Source organism: Paralichthys olivaceus, chromosome 4 (assembly GCF_024713975.1).
Source record: "Paralichthys olivaceus isolate ysfri-2021 chromosome 4, ASM2471397v2, whole genome shotgun sequence".
NCBI classification, from domain to species: Eukaryota; Metazoa; Chordata; class Actinopteri; order Pleuronectiformes; family Paralichthyidae; genus Paralichthys; species Paralichthys olivaceus.
In genome coordinates this window covers 27990682-28012243 of record NC_091096.1, presented here as the reverse complement: position 1 = coordinate 28012243, position 21562 = coordinate 27990682, and the positions used below count along the sequence as shown (strand labels likewise).

At 40.6% G+C, this 21562-nt stretch overlaps 1 protein-coding gene across 1 annotated transcript; it reads right to left on the bottom strand.

The window, feature by feature from the left end:
* Positions 1-15976: 15976 nt before the first annotated feature.
* Positions 15977-20358, bottom strand: LOC138407365 (golgin subfamily A member 6-like protein 22). The gene is made up of 3 exons (XM_069522864.1): positions 18737-20358; positions 17741-17950; positions 15977-17628 (listed from the first exon to the last, which is right to left on the bottom strand). The coding sequence occupies exon 1, from the start codon at positions 20341-20343 to the stop codon at positions 19444-19446; it is 900 nt and encodes a 299-aa protein (XP_069378965.1). The 5' UTR covers positions 20344-20358; the 3' UTR covers positions 15977-17628; positions 17741-17950; positions 18737-19443.
* Positions 20359-21562: the final 1204 nt, after the last annotated feature.

The window sequence follows — 21562 nt, the reverse complement described above, 5'->3', positions numbered from 1 at the left end:
GACCAGTTCCTCCTTCTCGACCTGTTTGTCTCGGGGAGTGTGAAAAGGAGTAGGCAGATGAGAGGGCAGCTGGAGTGGCAGTGTTTTCTGGAGTGATCCAGGTCTCGGTAAGGGCCACGAAGTGAAGAGTCTGCAGGGAAGCATAGTAACATAATTGACAGATATGTATGTCACGTTGTGTTAGGGAAAGTCTTTGCATTTTATATAGAATAACATCGATATCTTTGTTTTTCTGTTCCTACTGCATATACAGTATAAAGTAGCGTGAGCTTAACTTAGCAACACCGCGAAAAAACTTTACTGTAAGGTTATACAGTTAATGTTATTTCCGTGGGACATGAATTCAATTCAATTCAATTCAATTTTATTTATATAGCGCCAATTCATAATTTACATTATCTCAAGGCACTTTACATTTAAAGGTCAAGGCCTTAAAACAATATTAACGTAGAGAAACCCAACAGTTCCCACAATGAGCAAGCACAGGCGACTGTGGAGAGGAAAAACTCCCTCATTAACAGGGAGAAACCTCTGGCAGAACCAGGCTCAATGTGGGCGGTCATCTGCCTCGACCGGTTGGGGTGAGGAAAGAAAAGGAAGGGGGAGGAAAGGAGAGATGGGTGGAAAGCTGGGGAGAGAAGAGAGAGATGAGGTGGAGAGAGAGAGACCTGGAACAATTGGGCACCATCAGTATCAGGGCTGACTATAACAATAACAATGTAGTGATCTACAACAGGATTACATATATTAATGAATTACTGAGTTATTGTAATTAATGATAACAATGGTGATGGTAGTCGTTTTTGTCCTGCAGCCAGAGTTATCTGAAACGAGAGAGAGAGAAGAGCCAGAGGGACTATGGGAGGACAAAGTGACACTTTGACATGATGACATGTTAAAATAAATAAATAAATAAATAAACAGGTGTGGGGGGGCAGAGAGACAGAGGGAAGTGATGAAGTGCTCAGTGCATGATGGGAGTTCCCCCAGCTGTCTGCTGTGGTGCTGTCTAATAATGTTGCCTAAAGGGAGCATATATAAGGTGAAGAGTATTGGTCCAAGGACAGAACCTTGTGGAACTCCATGATTAACTTGCATGTGCATGGAGGAGTCATTGTTAACGTTAACAAATTGGAATCTATCTGATAAATATGATTTAAACCGGTGTAGTGCTGTTCCTTTAATTCCTATATGTTGTTCTAATCTCTGTAGCAGAATCTTATGATCTATTGTGTCAAAGGCTGCACTAAGGTCCAACAAGACGAGGACAGAGACAAGTCCATCATCTGATGCCATAAGAAGGTCATTGGTGACTTTCAATAGTGCTGTTTCTGTGCTGTGATGGGTTCTAAATCCTGACTGAAATTTTTCCAATAAACCGTTACTATCTAAGTAACCACAAAGCTGGTTAGCAATGGCTTTTTCTCGGATTGTGGAAATGAAGAGCAGGTTGGATATGGGTCTATAGTTAGCTAAAACCTCTGGATCAAGCGTAGGCTTTTTAAGCAGAGGTTTAATAACGGCTACCTTAAAAGCCTGTGGTACGTAGCCGGTTAGCAAAGACATATTAATCTGATTTAAAATGGAACGGTCAATTAGGGGGAGGACTTCTTTAAAAAGTCTAGTTGGAACAGAGTCCAGCTGACAAGTAGTTGGTTTAGATGATGAAACTAACGAGGTCAGTTCAGGAAGATCAATAGAGTAAAATTTGTTTAGACATAAATCTGGTGCTATGGTTTCAGGACCAGACAATGTATCAGTGTTATTCACTGGGAGGAGGTGGTGGATTTTATCCCTGATGGTTGTAATTTTATTAGTGAAGAAGCTCATGAAGTCATTGCTTCTCAGATCTAGAGGAATAGATGGGTCAGTAGAGGTGTGACTTTCTGTCAGCCTGGCTACAGTGCTGAAGTGGAACCTGGGGTTGTTCCTATTTTCATCTATTAATAATGAATAATAAGAGGTTCGGGCATTTCTAAGTGCTTTTTTGTAATTTATAAGGCTATTCTTCCAGGCTAGGTGGAAGTCTTGGTGATTGGTGGAACGCCACTTCCTTTCTAGCTTCCGCGATGTCTGTTTTAGAACGCGCGTTTGGGAATTATACCATGGAGCTAATCTCCTCTGACTTACTTTCTTCTTTTTTAATGGGGCGACAGCTTCAAGTGCTGTTTTTAGTGAGGCTGCAGTACTATTTACAAAGTTATCAACTAGTGTGGGAGTAAGGTCTTGATAATCTTCTTGTATTGTACTGACACATGGCTGAGAGGGAAGGGAAGAGGGGAGCAGTTCTTTAAATTTGTGAACAGTTTTGTCGGATAGACATCGACTATAATAGAATTTCCGTCCAGAATTGACGTAATTAACAATTCTGAATTCAAATGTAAGTAAAAAATGGTCAGACAGAAGAGGGTTCTGTTGGAATAGTTTTATTTTCTATGTCAATGCCATATGTCAGGGCAAGATCAAGAGTGTGATTCAGGCAGTGGGTCGGTTGATTCACATGTTGAGTGAAACCAATCGAGTCTATTATTGATTTAAATGCTGAACTAAGGCTGTCATTGGCAACATCTACATGAATATTGAAATCACCTGCTATAATGATCTGATCTGTTTTAAGAACTGTTTTAAGATAATTGCATTTATCACTGCAGAAATCTTTTGTGATTTACCTCTAAACCTCTGATCAAATTATTATTATTATTGGGATCAGATGTTTTTTCCCTTCCCATAACCCCTTTTGGTCCAAAGTTCCAAAACCTTCAATACTAATTGTTTTTGTTCTCCTTTGCCTAATAGAACATGGAGATCAGAATTTGATACCTTTCCAGTGAATCAATCTAAGCTACTGAGACAACACAGTGATTGAACACACAAGAAAAGTGTTACTTACAGAGGTGAGGGAAGAGTTCAGAATCTTCCATTGATATGCATGTATCAAATCCTCTAGTTACATCTACGCCTTGTGATGTTAAAATTAGCATATTACTCAATGAACACATCAAATCTCTACCAATAAAATCTATCAGCCAGCGTGGTGACAACAAAAATTAATGTTTAAAATTTCCTTAACCTCATTTTAACAAAACAATGGTACAGTGTATCTCTCTATATACTGTCCCCAGCTCCAACGCTACTCAATCACACTATGTGTATTGGTTCTCAGGACAATCCCTGATCTAATGTCCAATTTTGCCACATTTGAAACAAGCGTCAGTTCTTCCACGTCCCCTTCCTCTCCGTCCATGACCTTTCTTGTGCCCGCAGACTTGGTTTTGATATGCTGCCAGCTGTCCTTTTTCTTTGTCTTGCTGTTCAAGAGTTTTCCTGCATGATCAGCATGACCCCATGCTGGATTCACCATTCACCGCTCCTGTGCAGAGACAGATCTTGCCACTTTCGATTACTGAGTCCCCATCTCAGACATCAGCAGTCTCTGCTGTTCAGTGCTGGTTCCAGTTGCACTGCATACCGCTCCCCCACTTAACACTTGTGGGAGAGATGAAATGGTAGGTTCTTTCATATTGGTGAATGTCCATGGTCTGGAGATCAGCTGAGTGTTTCCATCTCCTGCAGCCACCTCCACTATCGGTGCTTGCAGGGTTGCATTCAAATCATAAATTGCCTCCTTCCCAGTTCGCCGTGGAGTATGTGAGTGGTGCATGATGGAGGCCTATCCACCTCCTCTGCTGCAACAAGGTCGAGGTCTGGATGGAGATTAGGGACAGCTGGAGCTGCCGCCTGCGCCCTCTGCACCGGTAGCAGCTGAGTGTCCTGCTGGTCATCACACTGCACCGCTGCTGGCTGTAGTTGTCCTCTTGGTGGAGCTGAGTCCAGATCAGGGTCTAGTCGGACACACTGAGACTTGGAGATTAGTTCAATCCCTACCTTCAATCCCTATTATTATATCTTGTATATATCCATACTCCTTAACTCTGTGACCTCCTCTCAGATCACCAACCTGCTTATTCTAATACCATACTCATTAGTTCCCAATTAACTATGTGACCTTCTCTAAGATCACCAACAGGCTTATTCTATATTAACTCTGTGGTCTACAAGACCACCCATGATCTCCAAGAACACCCGAAGCTTCCTTGATTCTACATTGGTTCCAAACCTTGCCATGCAGACACGTCTGTCACTCACCCTGTGAGAGAACCGTTTCCCTTCTGAATTTGTCTTCCCAGAAAGACAGTGTCTTTGTGCTAATTGGTCCGCTGGATCACAGCAGTGAGAGCACTCTTTGGTTCTCAGGCATCAGGCCCTCATGTCTCTAACTTCTTTTGTCAGGGAGGTTGAGGTCAGAGTCCCAGACTCCCTGCGCAGTTTTACCTTTCAGCCCTGAGATCCAGAGTGTCTTCTCACAAGAGTGATCCTGCCGACAACACCAAAATTGTGGTGGCAATTTCTGTGAAACAAGCACAAAGTCAAACACTTCTTTCTGAAAGTTTAATTCAGCATCTGCAGATGGACTCATCAGTACACATCACCTGAATGGCATGCACAAATGAGAAAAGAACATAGGAGAATCAGTGTTCCTATAACTCGCAGCCCCCTCCCACTAAGCATGCAAAGGTATTTATTACCCTCCTGTAGTTTCTCTCAGTGGAGGAGATATCCTGTCCATTTGTTTACATGTTCTGTGGATGACCCCCCTGTGAGACCCCAGGTGTGAGATCCCAATCAGAGATACCAAGAGATACCATAAAGTTGTGGTTTCTCGAGGCCATAAAACTCAAGTCTCTTAAGCCACCATCATAAACCTTAAGGTTACCCTTTTAGATTAACAATTTGGTCAACTCTTTGGTCAGTCATTCACATACATGTCTGCTCATGCAATTAAACATACACAAATGTAAAAATTTCCATTACAGGAGCAATGTAAGCCATGCTTCAGCATAAGGTCATATATCGTCTGGGGCTCAGTGCATCGCACTGTGATCATGTTGGTGGCAGACCCAGGTGGCAACACTACCAGGCTGTGGGGTTCCTGTCAGGGTGACATGAAACAAACAAACGATTTGTGGAAAAGGAGTATATAAACATTTCTTTTTTTTTTTTGAGAAAACAAAAAGTTTAAGAGAGGATGTGCTCAGTACTTACATGTCTGCAGGACAGCTTAAACATCATCCTATGGTCTGCAACGGTCAGCTCTTTTCTTAGGGTCCGACTGCACGCTTTCACTAATGCTACTGTCTTCATGACATTTTCGTAGAAGCTAACTCCTGGCTGAATCTCAGTGTATGTGACACTATATTGGTTGACAATTTCAGTCAATGGTTGTTTATCTGTCAACAATAACTCAAAAGCTCCAGAGCCCAATAGATTAAACGTCGGGTCTGACCATAGCTTCTTCATTGTAGAGAACAGTTTGGCTATATAGGTCCAAACACCAGCGCTGGATAGGTGAGCGCAAATAACTCTCAAATGCTGGGTCTCATTTTCTGTACAGTTCCACCTGCTCATGTACCACCAAGACCTGATGTGGGTTAATTGATGTGAGGCTGTGGCACACGGCACCATCGGACAACCACTGTCATGTACTCCATCATTTTAAAGCTTGTCGAGCAGACAGAGATCTGTTTCTGAGGAGAAACCAAGCACAGAATGATCTCTTCTGCTTTTATGCACTGATGAGGACCTTAAAATGTCCGTACGGATCTGAATCATCCCACTTCATAAATTTATCCAAACACCCCTTGTTTGTCTCACCAAGGTTTCTCATTTTTTTAAACGAAAGGTGGTTGGATAAATTACAAAATATCTGGTTGGATATACAACATGTGATTGGATAAATGAGAAACCTGGTCGGAGCAACAATGTCCGGTTGGATAAACGAGAGGTGGTCAGATAAATGACAAAATATCTGGTTGGATATACAACATGTGATTGGATAAATGAGAAACCTGACCGGAGCAACGACGTCCGGTCGAATAAACGAGAGGTGGTCGGATAAATGAAAAAACATCTGGTTGGATATTGTGGTGGCAATTTCTGTGTCTCTTAAGCCACCATCATAAACCTTAAGGTTACCCTTTTTAGATTAACAATTTGGTCAACCATTGTCCGCTCATGCAATTAAATGTAATTTCCATTACAGGTTAAAACACATAGGAGAATGTAACAAACTTCAGGAGCTTGAAGTACCATTGTAATTTTTTTTTTTTATTTTAACTGAATTTTGGAGAAGAAGATTGTCCTCAACTAGATGCATTGGATAATCCATAGTAGAAAACAGGAGAGCTGACAGAGAGCTGTTTCTTGCAGCATTCAATTCCATTGCAATCTTCTCCTGAGCCCCCTGTGCCTCGACAGCAACGGCAGCTGCCATCTCTTCCAGAGCCTCCTGTGTCTGGACAGCAGCGACAGTGTCAGCTGCCATCTCTTCCAGAGCCTCCTGTGTCTGGACAGCAGCGACAGTGTCAGCTGCCATCTCTTCCAGAGCCTCCTGTGTCTGGACAGGGAGAAGGAACTCTGTCTCCTGGAGCCCCATAAATCACCTTTCCTTTGCTACATGAACACAATCAGACACATTAGAAGACAGATACAAACAGAGGCTCAGAGGTAGGTGTGTGTGTGTGTGTGTGTGTGTGTGTGTTTGCATTAATGTGTGTGATACTTACAATAATCCAACAGGAGCCAGCTTCACCTCCAGGTGTTTGGTCAGCTTCACTGCTGGCACATTGTTGAACTGGAGACAAGAACAGACACAAAATAAGAGATAAGACAACCTGCATCCTCTGTGTCATCTGTCCCCTTGGTGTCAGAGAGTTAAAACCACAACCTGTTAGTTATAATAGTTTTCATCCAGGATTGTATCAGTGCCTCATCCATAAGCAAGTCATACACTATACTGAGCCTTTATAATCAGTATCAAAGTCCCCGTCTCTTCTCTACCCACTTAAATACATCTTATTCATCCAGTAATGAAATGTAACAGAATACTTTATATTAACAAAAGTAAAAGTAAAGTCACATTATTAAAACCTACTCTACTATAAGAAAAATAGGTCATTAAAATATTTGCATAAATACATTTGGTCAGAAGTATAAATGCATGTATATCTGCATGTATATCTGTATGTATGTATATGTATATATATATATAGTATTTTTATAAACGCGATTTTAATTTTATTTTGGTAAATCATTTGTTTTATTATATTTCTAATATCTATTTGGTATGTATCATAATGCATATCAACAATGAACTGGTGTCTTTCTTGTTTTGCACAAGTTAAATCTGGGTATATAGATGTGTCATGATGTCAAGAATTATAGTTAGAGAACGGTTTTAGAAGTGTGGTCATAGACACAGCTGGATGAGGTTTGTGTGACACAGAGTCTCAAACCTACAAAGCAAAGACACATACTCTCTTTTCAACGTTGGGCTCAACGACTGCACAGTCAGGAGTTTCGAGCTGAGCAACAGCGTTTAGTGTCTGTTCCGTCTTCGAAAGCTTGACATACGGCATGTCATCATCCTGCTAGCTCTCACATTTTCTCTTTCTGTGGAAAAACAGAAAAAACACAGAAAGCATGAATTACCAATGTTTAAAAGTGTGAGGAAAGAAAAGAACATGAAAGCATCTCAATCAAAGAAATATAAATTCATGACAGAAAAGGTGACTGTGAACTAGTCAGGCAGACTTACTGTGAGTGGCGGTTGGTCACGGGAAAAGGAAGTCTGTCTCCTGGAGCCCCGTAAACCCCCTTTCCTTTGCTACATAAACACAATCAGACACATAAGAAGACAAATAGAAACAGTAGCTCAGAGGTGTGTTTGTGTGTGTTTGCATTAATGTGTGCGATACTTACAATAATCCAACAGGAGCCAGCCTCACCTCCAGGTGTTTGGTCAGCTTCCCTGATGGCACATTGTTGAACTGGAGACAAGAACAGACACAAAATAAGAGATAAGACAACCTGCATCCTCTGTGTCATCTGTCCCCTTGGTGTCAGAGAGTTAAAACCACCACCACACACATTTATACCTAACCCAGCCTTGTATAATCTCTGTCCTGATCTTAATATTGTCCTCCTGAACATGATGAACCAAAGATGAATAATATCTGTAACCTGTAGTTGCTCTGTGGTGTTTCCCAGAACTCTAAAGCACAGCACTATCACTGACACCACTGATTCTTTAATCAACCACAGAAGAAATCAATCATGCACAGTTTTTACAATTTAATGAAAGAAGAATTTCTTCGTGCCAAACGGGAGGTTTCTACCAATGTAAACGTTTCTATACTCGGTCAGGTTCACTACTCTGAGTACTCATGAATTACCCCCTCCTCCATTAATAAGTATCTTTCTTGATACAGGTATTGATAAAGTTCCTCTGAATCGCTCTCTAACCTATAGTTAGTACCTTACCTGTGTCTGGATGTGAGGCCCTGCCTGGCTGAACACGGGGCCTGACTGCAGGACACTTGCTGGTGATTTATGGCAGCAGCCAGTTCACCATTGGGTTTCAGGAGGATGCTGCTCCAAGCTGAGAGGTGATGCTATTAGGGGGGGGGGGGGGGTCCTCATCAGAACCAGTCCAGTTGAACAAGTCATGCCATTCCTGAGCAGGGACATCTTGAGGAAGTGGATGGTTATTTGTGCCCTCTGACAATTTGTTGACCACTGCCCAGACCATGTCCAACAACTCCTTGTCATCCATCTCCTCCAAAGTAAGGTCACTTTCTGCCCTCAGGTCCATACAATTCTGGTGTGTAGCCGTCCATTTCATTGTTGTTCTTCTGTGACATTGATGAAAAACTGGGTTTGAGACACTGCAACAAGCTTACATGCTGATAAATACAAATGAATGATCCAATATTATCATGTATTATGAAATAAAACTAAACAAGTGTAACCCTTCTGAGAGGAAAAGAGAATAGTACTGAAAAATAGTAACTAGGTTCAATAACCAGTGAAATCAGAAGTTCTAAGATCGACTATGGAGCCCAGGATTGATCAAACGATGACGCAGGAGTATACGCTTCCCTATTTATTACAGGATGGGAAGGATGAATAAAAACATCAATCACACAAATTATCACAACTCTTACCCGGGTAAGTATAGAAAATAAAAAATAAAATAAAGTTTTGCAGCTGCGTTTTTTCTAAAGTTCAGTTCACCTGTTTTCAGTCACTGTTCAGTCAACACCGTGAAGGTGGAAAATCAGTCCCACCGCACTGTTGCGTGGATGGTGTGTGTGTGTGTGTATGTAAAGTGTAAAAGGATTCAGGTTCCACGGCGTAGTATCTCTAAGTATCCTCCGGGGTCTGGCTCGCCATCAAACTTTGACTGGCTCCAACATCCAGGTAGGTCAAACTCTCAATGGGTCCATCAAAAAACCTGACCTACGATAAGTTGGATCAGAGCATTCATCTTAATTTTCTCAAATCTCAAAAAATGAATTATAGTACATTAATCATGTTAAATCTACATAAACTCTTTATCAATAGAGAATAGGCCTGGGCCGATAATCAATAAATCAATTAATCGCACGATAAATTAAAATGAACTCGATAATTTTTCCCGCCTCGATTTATTGCCATGTGCATGCGCGTTTGTTTTCCTCTTCTCTCGCCTCCAAGCAGGCTGGATGACAAGAGGGTTCACTCTGAGCTCGGTCTCAGCACCTGGGGGCGTTTGTTCCATAGCGGAATGAACAGAGTGAACCCTCTTGTCAGTCATCCAGTCTCTTTGTCTCTGTGGGGGGAGGCAGGGACGCTAGCATTGGCTCCACACCAAGCAGCAACATCCCGGGCTGAGCACTGAGGCCAATGCTGAAGTGCAAAAAACTGCAGTTCACTGGGTGGCCACTTGAGGCTGGCTCCAAGAGGGAGTCAATGGGAATTGACTCCCATGTCAAAATGCCAGACTTTAGAGCAGAATTAAACCTGTTTACAGCCTGGTTCAAAATACGGTTTTAGACTCAATCAGTAAGTTCTTCCTTCGTAACAACTCTGGGGGGGGAGGGGGGGCTAATTCCAGGCTAATTCCCGTCACCGAACGCGACCGGGTCTGGGGAGGAGTTTTCATTCACATGTGAATATTATCGTTTGTTGTTCGGCTGATTGTCCTGACGGAGAAGTGTCTGTGGTGTGTAAAGTACTGCCTTTTATTTACGTGTCAGTAGTGATGAGCAGGTATCATTGTCTCTGTACCTGGCTGGTTAGCTTAGCTCCGCTAACCTCCAGGCAACATACCAGCAGTAATGGCAATGCTAACGGGAGTGACGGGGGTTATTAAACCGACATGAAGCGGTTCACACAGTGGAGAGAGGAGCATTAGAGTTTATGGTGATAAATCTTTTAAACTGAAGGCGACTGTGTGTTTAGTGAATGAGCTCCACCAAGTTAGATATTTAACGTTATGTAAAGTTGTTCAGCTCCCCAACCTATTTGGCTTGACTACGTTACTGTGGGTAACTTCAGTAATAATGTTTTATTAGATTATTGGTTCAGAAATAACGTTAGTGCAGCTGCTGCAGTGTGAAACTTGTTGAGCTGGACTTTATTTATGAATGAACAGTTTACCTACCAGGTATAGACCTGTTTTCATAACTTACTAACAATTAAAGCAAATGATTGCACATGATGCATTACATTATAAATGCAATACTTTTAATGTGAAAGAACTCCAGACTGCACATTCATTGTAGTACACTGTTTAATCCCAAACCATATTCAAATACATAGTTGAATATCCACAGAATATAAGGACATAGACTTTGTTTGAAAGTAACACTTATCTCAGCAATAATGCCATACTTTTATGTTTCCTGTCATTTTATTAGGGACGGTCGAACCTGAGGGACACAGCTGTGCTGACCGTGTTCTGTCTCTTATGACAAAAAAGAAAAGACATTTTATCTAAAGTTTATCAAATCAGAAAGTAAAAGATGAACATTGTTGTGATAACAGTGTTCATTTTACCAACCATAATGGATATAGAAATTTACTCAATATTATTAACATGTTGACCAGCCTGAAGCTGCCGATCTCCACCTTGTTGCTGCTGCCACAGTGGATTCAGAGGACATCAGGTGTTGCAGTGCTTCATGTAATGAAATGAAAAAAGTCATGTTAAAGGATATTTTATGCTGAAATCATTGTCATATCTGTAGATATTAAGGAACAGAGGAGAAACACGATTATTTACAGATACTGTACAATACAATAGCCTACAATAATTTTTACACATGTAATATGAGCTGTGTTAAGCAGCCAAGACTGGTACTTATAGTTTATTCTGTGTTCAGCAGGTGGAAGCACCACAGATTTCAGCCAAACTGATGTACTAAAAAAAATAAACATTGTACAAAAATAGTTATTTCTACCACATCTGCTCACCGAATGAGCAAGGTGAGCCCATCAACACGGACGAGCCAGTTCAAAAGTGGTGTCAACAAAAAAAAGCAACACAACAAAGTTGCATGCCCACCTAAAGCACAACCACCTAACCCAGTGTTCCCAGCTGGGGAAAAAAAAGTGCACCTCAAGATGCCGAGCCTTCGTCCCGAAAGTCAACACTCACTGAGGCGTTTGGTCGACAAAGTAAATATAAATGGAGCAAAAATGGTAGTTCGCTGCATCGCAAAAGAAATGCTGCCCTTTAGTACAGTTGAAAAACCAGCATTGAGAGAGATGCTGCAAACGTTTGACAGACAGAACGAATTGCCTGCAAGAAAATACATGTCACAAACGGCCTAAATGTTCAGTATTTATTGAAGTGCAATTTTGTTAATCGAGACTTGATAAGCCATTTTATTTATTGTCTTGGTTGTGTGTGGTTTTATATTTGAGTGCTGTTTTTGCTAACAGAGACTGAGAGTCCATTTTATTCTTTGTTTGTTTTATTTATTTAGGATATTTCAACGTTCCTGAAATTACAATTACGATGGTAAAAAATTACTGAAAAATAAAAGTTTATTGTATTTGAAAGGGTGTGCATTATTATGATATATTATCATGTTGACAATAATATCGTTTATCGGCAATAATTCGTGGGACAATATATCGTCCAGCAAAATTTGTTATCGTCCCAGGCCTAATAGAGAATAACAATTTTACTCAATTACTGTTGCAACATGCTATCACAATGTTCAGTAATAAAATAAGCAACACTCAAAATATCAGATTATGTTATTGAACTAATCTTCCTCACTCCAAATCAACAGTATCAAAATATCCTGTGCTCTTTACATCGTAATTAGCACATAAAACAATATCAATCATCTAGAAAGAAAAACATGTAATGTGCACAGCTAATAAAATATGGCTGGATGAGCTTAGAATGCACAAATAAGGTGCTAAACACACACATAATACAGCTCTATGTGCAACAAAGGAGCAAACAAATGTCTCACAATGCACCTTTAAAATGTCGGATCAGGGCTTCAGCATTAATGTGTGGTGTGTCGTAGTGTGTCTCTCTCGCGCCAATCAGCACCGGAGCTAGTGCTCTGATGTTAGCTCCTATGCTAACGGTTTAACTCGTTGCATTAGCTATTAGCCTTTAGCACATCAAGACGGCCGCTCACCGATGCGTTTCTCTTCCCGACAGGTTCCTCCGACGGTGCTCACACAGGTCCTGGTCGTCCCGGGAGATTTCTTCGGCAGCTTTTCCGAGTCTGATCCACTTTTCTTGTTTTATCTTCCTATGGTGAGTGTCTGTTTAATGCGCCTTGCTCTCTCTCTTCCCGGCAACTTCAGAGGAAGTGAACCTGCTCCGATCAGCTCAATGGGTGGGGCTTCTTTTCTGATTGGGTGACAGACCGTCTCCAACCCGTCTCCTTCAAACTAAAACTCTCTATAAATTATTTTATTATGGTTCTATCTCTCCTTTTAGATAAACATCTGTTTTTTATTATTAACCAAAACGTAGTATTAATGAATTGATTTTTCCACCATGAGTTTCACTTGTCGTCATTCAGTCAACTAATTTATTGTTTTTAATACAGATTTTTAACCTGGGTTACACAAGAATCTAATACTTTTATTTAGAAGCTGTTTTGTTGTGATATTTTTTCACTGTGATTTTGAGCTAATTGGAGATATGGACACTTCCTATGCTTCTATATACTATATACTATATACTATATACTATACATCCACTGTCATGATTACACCTGATTTCTTTGGAACTATGTTCTTTCAGATACAAATAAAAAAATCTATTCTATAGTTATCTTACAGGATCACATAACTGCCTCGTCCATAAGCAACTCATATACTTTACCACACACATTTATACCTAACCCAGCCTTGTATAATCTCTGTCCTGATCTTAATATTGTCCTCCTGAACATGATGAACCAAAGATGAATAATATCTGTAACCTGTAGTTGCTCTGTGGTGTTTCCCAGAACTCTAAAGCACAGCACTATCACTGACACCACTGATTCTTTAAACAACCACAGAAGAAATCAATCATGCACAGTTTTTACAATTTAATGAAAGAAGAATTTCTTCGTGCCAAACGGGAGGTTTCTACCAATGTAAACGTCTCTATACTCAGTCAGGTTCACTACTCTGAGTAATCATGAATTACGACCTCCTCCATTAATAAGTATCTTTCTTGATACAGGTATTGATAAAGTTCCTCTGAATCGCTCTCTAACCTATAGTTAGTACCTAACCTGTGTCTGGTTGTGAGGCCCTGCCTGGCTAAACTGGGGGCCTGACTGCAGGACCAGCTCCGTCTCCCATCTAGCCCTAATGTAATCAGTTGAAGCACTCGTACAGTCTCTGAGGTTTTGATATAACACAGATACCACCTTGATTTTTGACCCATTATATACTCGCATTAGTACATCTATCACTCCTTTTAATATTTTTGCGCTCCCTATTTCCCTTATAATATAATCCCTTAGCTGTAGTTATCTAAAAAAAATCCACATGTTTTAATCCATACATTTCTCTAAGGTCCTGAAAAGACATGTTGTTTCCATTCTTTAGTATTGTACACATGGCAGTGATTCCCTTCCTCTCCCAGTTCCTGTATGTCAGGTCACTCAAGTTTGGCTTGAATCTTTCATCATATGCAATCCAGCTCAACAATCTCACTTTCTTTTCCAATCTATGCCTTTTATTGAAATCAGCCCAGATAGTCAGTGTGTGGGAGGTTATTGGATCTATTGAACCTTTTAGTAGTTTTTATCAATGTAATGTTGCCCAAAAGGGATTGCACTGGTTTGCTAGCCACCCTCATCTCAATCTCTTTCCATTTGGAGTTATAATGCTTGTCACACCACTTGACCAAGTTGTGCTGCCTCATAATAATCCTTTAAATTTGGGAGTGCCATGGGAATCCCCCCCGATTCTTAGCCAGTTGTAGCGTGCTATATTTTATTCTTGGTTTTTTACCACTCCAAATGAACCTCGATATCATTTTGTCCCAGGTTTTAAATCTTTCTAACTGTATCTTGACAGTAAGGGATTGGAAGAAATACAACAGCATCAGGAAAATGTTCATTTTAATAATGTCAATCTTTGAACTGACCTCCAGTGATATGGTTGACCATCTCTCAATATCCTCTTAATTTGTATATGAATCTGATCACAATGAAAACATGGCTGGATTTATCTTCTGAAGATGGCTTATCTGTTTTGTTAGGGTTACCCCAAGATATTTTATGCTTTATGACTTCCATTTCCATTTATAAGCATTTGTAATTTCTTGGGAAGGGGTATAATTAAAAGCCAGAATCTGTGTTTTATTCACATTTGTTTTATATAATGAGTGGTCTCCGTATATACTTATATACTTAAATGTGTTAGGTTTGTATCAGGTCTTTCTAAATATATTATTACATTGTCTGCAAACAGACTTATTACATGTTTTGGTTTTTTAATATGTATTCCCTTTATTTCCTCACACTGTCTTATAGCCTGCGCCAGAGGTTCAATGTATAAGTCAAAGAGGAGAGGGGACAGGCAACATCCTTGGTATGTTCCCCTCTGTAGCTTTATGCTTTTTGTTAGACTACCATTATTTTTTATTCTAGCTATAGGATTCTGGTATATTGTATTGATGCATTTAATGGCTTCTTTGTTAAATCCAAAACATTCTAATGTTAAATATACAAATATCCAATTTACGCCATCAAAAGCCTTTTCGCCATCAAGACTCAGCAATATAGCCTTAGTTTCCTTCATTTGTATCGAGTTTACTATTTGCAGGGTCCTTCTTATGTTATCTAATGTTTGTCGTCCTGTAGTAAATCCAGTTTGGTCCTCATCAATTAATTCTGTCATGAAATTCTGATATCTCCTTGCTATAATGGATGTGTATATGTTGTAATCTACATTGAGCATAGAAATGGGTCTGTAATTGTTACAATATTCTGCGTCTTTACCCTCCTTGGGGATTACAGATATGATTGCTTCATTACACGAGGGTGGCAATCCACCTTCCTTAAGGGCAGTGGCGGTTCTACATTGAGTTACTCCCCGGGCGAGGGGTGTTATATAAAGTAGAGTAATGTGTATAGTCTTTTTCCTTCGGATGCAGTTCACGCCATACATCAACCAGTCCATGTTCCTTCAACGACATGTTTACAAATTTAGATATATGTGTCTTATTTCTTTTTATACTTGTTGTGTCTACCCTATGATCCATTATCATATTAAAATCACCAGCACATATCACTATACCTTCAGATTTTAAGGCCATGACTGGGAATAATGATTTAAAGAATTGTTTAGTACTCTCTGGAGGGGCATATACATTAATTAACGTAACCGTCTCTTCCTGTAGTTTCCCCTTCACTATAATATATCGTCCTTCTGTATCCTTGATTTCTTTTAGACATTCAAATTTAGTTGAGTTTTGTATAAGTATTGCCACACCTCTTTTGTTGCTTTGTTTACAAGTACTGTAATAGGTGTTTCTAAAACCAAATTTCTTCAGCTTTTCATGCTCTTCCTGGGAAAGGTGTGTTTCCTGCATGAAGATAACTTGAGCCTTAAGTTTTCTCATTTTCAAAATTATCTTAGTCCTTTTAATTGGATTATTTAACCCATTAACATTTAACGACACTAACGATATGCTGTTCATTTATAGCTTTGGAAAATGGCATTATACTCCATGATATATTTATATATATATATATATATATATATATATATTATATACCATGAGAACAAACAATAGCCAAAAGAACATTGAGCAACTCAGCAATAAAAAGAAAAATCGAACTAAGAATACAACAGTAGGCACTTGCCCCCCACGTTTCCCCCGTGGGTTGAGGGGAAATTCAGATGAAATATGGGGGCCCCTCCTTAGTGAGGTCCATTCTTGTTATCCAGATTCTCTTGAGCATCTGTCTCATTAATTCAATTCAATTCAATTTTTTTTATATAGCGCCAATTCATATTTTACATTATCTCAAGGCACTTTACATTTAAAAGTCAAAACCTTGAAACAATATTAACGTAGAGAAACCCAACAGTTCCAACAATGAGCAAGCACTGTGGGGAGGAAAAACTCCCTCATTAACAGGGAGAAACCTCTGGCAGAACCAGGCTCAATGTGGGCGGTCATCTGCCTCGACCGGTTGGGGTGAGGAAAGAAACGTAAGGGGGGAGGAAAGGAGAGATGGGTGGAAAGCGGGGGAGAGAAGAGAGAGATAACAATAACAATGTAGTGATCTACAACAGGATTATATATATTAATGAATTACTGAGTTATTGTAATTAATGATAACAATGGTGATGGTAGTCGTTGTTGTCCTGCAGTCCCGGTGCCAGAGTTATCTGAAACGAGAGAGAGAGAAGAGCCAGAGGGACTATGGGAGGACAAAGTGACACTTTGACATGATGACATGTTAAAATAAATAAATAAATAAATAAACAGGTGTGGGGGGGCAGAGAGACAGAGAGACAGAGGGAAGTGATGAAGTGCTCAGTGCATAATGGGAGTTCCCCCAGCAGTTTAAACCTATAGCAGCACAACTAAGGGATGGTTCAGGACTCACCTGATCCAGCCCTAACTATAGGCTTTGTCAAAGAGGAAGGTTTTTAGTTTTACTTTAAATGCTGGGACAGTGTCTGCCTCCCGAACCCAGATTGGGAGCTGGTTCCATAGGAGAGGAGCCTGATAGCTAAAAGTTCGACCTCCTGCTCTACTCTTACAGACTCTTGGAACCACTAGAGAGCCTGTGTTTTGGGAATGAAGTGATCATTATAGCTCACACATACAGCGTCCGATCAGTCCTAACAGTGAAGACTGAAGACCTATATACAATCTCTTAGACTATTTGTCTTCAGTGTCTAACATGTGTTATCTTTCACTTACTTCTTCATTTAGATGCACTTACATACTTTATTTGTCCATTCCTCTGTATTTCTGTAGTTTATGTTTTGCTCGTGTTGCGGTGTCCTCTTTGTTTCCTACCTGTTGCCATGGCCATGGGCCGGTGTCCCAGTGTATCCTCATTCTGGCCATAGGTGTCTAGAAACGGATTCCTCTCTATTTTAAAACTTTCTTAATTCCCGCGTACTCCTTTCTTTTCTGAATTATTTCCGTGGCATAGTCACATTATTGGAAATAGTATTAGTTAGGTGATAAGTTGCAACATCATGTCCCAATTGGAGATTAGCCGTGCTGCACTGCTGCTGTGCCTGTGGAACAAAGAAGAAATGAACAATTAAGCCACAGTATCACTAATTCCAGCTCTGTCCAACAATCCATATATAATAGCTCCAAAGACTCCTGGAAGAGAAATTGTCCTACCCTGAAGAGCAGTCATCCACAGGAGGAAAACACAAAAGGTGGCCACCTCACAGCCCCAGTGGTGTGACTACTCTTGGAGATTCTCCCATCACAGTGTCCTCTCCATGCAGTCTCTCTGAATCTTCATCTGACGTGGCTGGCTGGAGGGGTGCGTTGACCAGTTCACATGTGAGAACAAAGCCTTTGCAGGGACTGGAGAATATGCTCTGCCTTTTGGGTGAGGATAAATCCATATTTAGGCAAAAAAAATGGATGCGACTAAAGAGGAGATGGAGAGCCCGTCATCAGCAGCGATCACTTAAATAACGTTGACTGTTGTGCTGTGCTCCACGAGGAGTCAAAATAATGTTATTATTCATGACTTTGCCTCACACAGAGCACCAAAAATGTTGTGATTATGTACTTTCCCTTGCGCGGGTTACGATTATGTACTTTCCTTCATGCGGGGCACCATTAAATGGTGTGCTTTTGGGCATTCAATAAATGTGGCTATCAGAGAAATATTACTGATAAAGGATAAATCGGGGCACCACCCTTCAAAGGAAGGGAAAAGATAGCCAATTTAAGAAATAAGTCTTACTGACTACAAATTTGGAACTCTGATTAATAATTAAATAAATAACTATAACCAAAATTACCACATCAATAGCTAGCAAAGTTGAAGGATATGGAGTTCTTGACAGTGTAGAGGTTGGCAAAATTCACACTTATGCAACATTAATGAAGATGGAGTTGTGAGACCATGTGGCTGAGATCACATGTATGTGTTAAGTTTGTGGAAATGAGTGTGTGAGGTGTTGGTGCCAGGTTAAAGAAAGTAGTTAGATGCATGCAAAGAAACTGATCAGTATAACAGAACTAACATTAACTTTCAAATAACATATTACCAAATATCACAACAACACAATTCAAACTTATAAACATCACATGAAATAGAAATAGGACTAAACAGTCCTTTGCTTAGCCTAGCGTAATAATAGAGCCCAGTTGTGTTACCCGTCCATGAAAAAGAGGGAAAGGTCCTTTTTGGATGTGCTGTTTGAAGTCGATGGAAGTGGTCTTGTTGGTTGGTGGCTCCTGTTGTGCATCTGCTGGTCAGACCTTGTGTCGTGGCCAATTGTGCTGAAGTTCTTAGGCAGGCTCTCGCGTCACTGCCTTTGGAATGTTTTAGCAGTCTGCTCCAGGCAGGCCTGCTGGAAGTTGAGGAGCTTGTGTAGGGAGGAAGTCTCCCTGGCTGGGAGAGCAGGGCCAGAACCTACTCCACCAGGAGCGGTCAGCAGGGGAAGAGGCAGAACAGAGAAGAGAGCTAGGAAACTCGGCTTATATTGGCCTTGTGACCTCATGGGTCATGGGGCACACAGTGACCAATAGTGGTTGAGAGTTGTCTTCAGGAGCAGTTTTACCACCTATATGTGAAGATGAAGCACCCTGGGAGACTGAGTTCTGGAAGCTCTCCTTTGTCTCCAGAGCAAAGGAGACATGCGGTCAGGCTTTTGACTACACATGTAGGCCCAACTATGGTTCACAGATACCAGGTCCCAACATGACATTATGGCTTCATTGAATGAAAATGTATTTAACCTATCTCGATGTGCTTCTTCAGGTTGGACGGGGTAAGTAGAAATGTAAAGAAGTATTTGTACTTCGTTACATTACAACACTGGGTAAGGTCAGCTCAGGTGCTGTTGGATGGGCGCTGCTGACTACTTCCAACACTGTGGTTTTCTCAACCCCAGAGCGTGGCGGATTCTCTTCCAGAGTGAAGTCTTCTTTGGTTTCTCAGGGAGAACACTGGAGAGAGACTTCTCCTCAGTGACATCATCCTTATTCTCTCCAGTGAGCTCCCGACTGGAAACTTCAGCTTTATGACAGTGGCAGACCACATTGTAAGAAGCTTTGAGCTTCATCAGCTCTTCTTGGAGAACGTTCTTTTCCTGCTTCTCCTCCTGGAGCTCAGTGTCGAACTTCTCCTGGTTGGTAGTCTGATTCAGACAGACCTCATGATAAGAAGCTCTGAGCTTCATCAGCTCTTCTTGAAGAGCATTATTCTCATCCTGAAGCAGATCGCTGGTTTGAGTCTCCTTGTCCATGGAGTCAATCTTTTGGCTGTGAGCTTGCCTTTCCTCCATCTCTGTCACCACAAGCTCAACCCTGCTCAAATCCCTTTTCAAAAGGGCCACCTTCTCCTTCAGAGCCACATTGTCCACTTCCAGAGCCTTCACCTTGTTGCTTTGAACAGCCAGTTTGCCATTGTGGGCTTTAGAGTGAGCTGTCATTTTCTCCTTCTCCCTCATCAGAAGCTCATCGTTCTGTTTGAGCTTCTCTTCCAGAGCCTTCACCTTGTTGCTCTGTACAGCCAGTTCAGCCAGTTTGCCATTGTGGGCTTTAGAGTGAGCTGTCATTTTCTCCTTCTCCCTCATCAGAAGCTCATCGTACTGTTTGAGCTTCTCTTCCAGAGCCTTCACCTTGTTGCTCTGTACAGCTAGTTCAGCCAGGACACCAATGTGGGCTTTAGAGCGAGCTGTCATTTTCTCCTGCTCCCTTATCAGAAGCTCATCATTCAGTTTGAGCTTCTCTTTCAAAGCCTTAATCTCAGACTGCATTGTTCCACATGTCTGAAAAATGGAAACATGGAATTCATTATTAAAAGACCTGAACCTGAACATACATTTCTAAAAAAAAAAAAATTCTTACCAGGATGTCCATTTTGGTAAAGGGGGATTTGTAGTTATGAGAGCAGTGTCTTCTTGATGAACTTTTACTGAACAAATCAGCGGTTGTCTCCGTAGGCAGGATTGTTGTCTTCACTAATGAGGACTGTGGTCTTCTCAGTTGACGGTCTGTTATTTTCACAAGCTAATAACTTGAAGCAAGGGAACTTGTTATTTATGTTTGCTAGTTCAGAGGACCAAAGAAATATCCTTTAATGTCTAGAGTTTTTGGTTCTTTGATTGGATTTGATAAGGATTTGCAGGCCAGCAATCCCTTTGATGGTTGGCCCCTCATCAATCATCAAAGAAGATTTTAAGAAGCAACCGTTTCCATGGCAATTTTTATAACTGCACAACATGGCGGCCCCTGGGGGTTTATCAGGTTGACTTCTATATGATGCACATCACTGCGGAGCATACACAAATCCTGAGCTAGGCGCCTGCTATACACATGTTGCACTGATAGCTACAGTGATCCCTGTCTGAGACTGAGGTTAGTCTCTAGACCAAATGAAGAAAATCAATCAAGGATTTCACATCCATTAGATAATGTGTGATATGCTTGAGGGAATAAATGAAATATGCTATGAAGTGTTAAATTAAGTATGTAGATATGTACATAAGCATCAACAAAATATAAGTCTATGTGTCAGTAAGCACATAGTGTGAAATCTTAACAGCACAAGCATTATAAAATAAATGTAGTAGGATGAAAATAAAATAATGAAAATGGAAAACACTGTAGAGCAGCTGTAGTCAACTACTTTACCATCACCGGAAAGTGGGTACATTTTTGCAAACTAATTTTTGCATTGTGTGTCACTGAGAGCATGGGGAATTGTGCATTTCTGCAGCATGTTTGGATTCGTGTTTGTAAAAAATGTGTGTGTGTGTTTGTGTGTCAGGAAAGTGTGGACCTTGATGCTGGCTGGTTTCTAAAACTGATGCGAAATAATTGAGAGGATGTATATTTACATGTTGATCTATGTGATTTTAGTGTGTGAGAGCTATTGATGCACAACACAGGCACTGACATTCTGTGATTAAGCATTGTATTGTTGTGTGTTCAATGTGATTTGACACTGCAAATAAAGGTTTCATATTTTAATTT

Coding starts and splice junctions, on each gene's coding strand:
- LOC138407365 (XM_069522864.1), bottom strand. CDS start 20,343: ATGCAGTCTGAGATTAAGGCTTTGAAAGAGAAGCTCAAACTGAATGAT.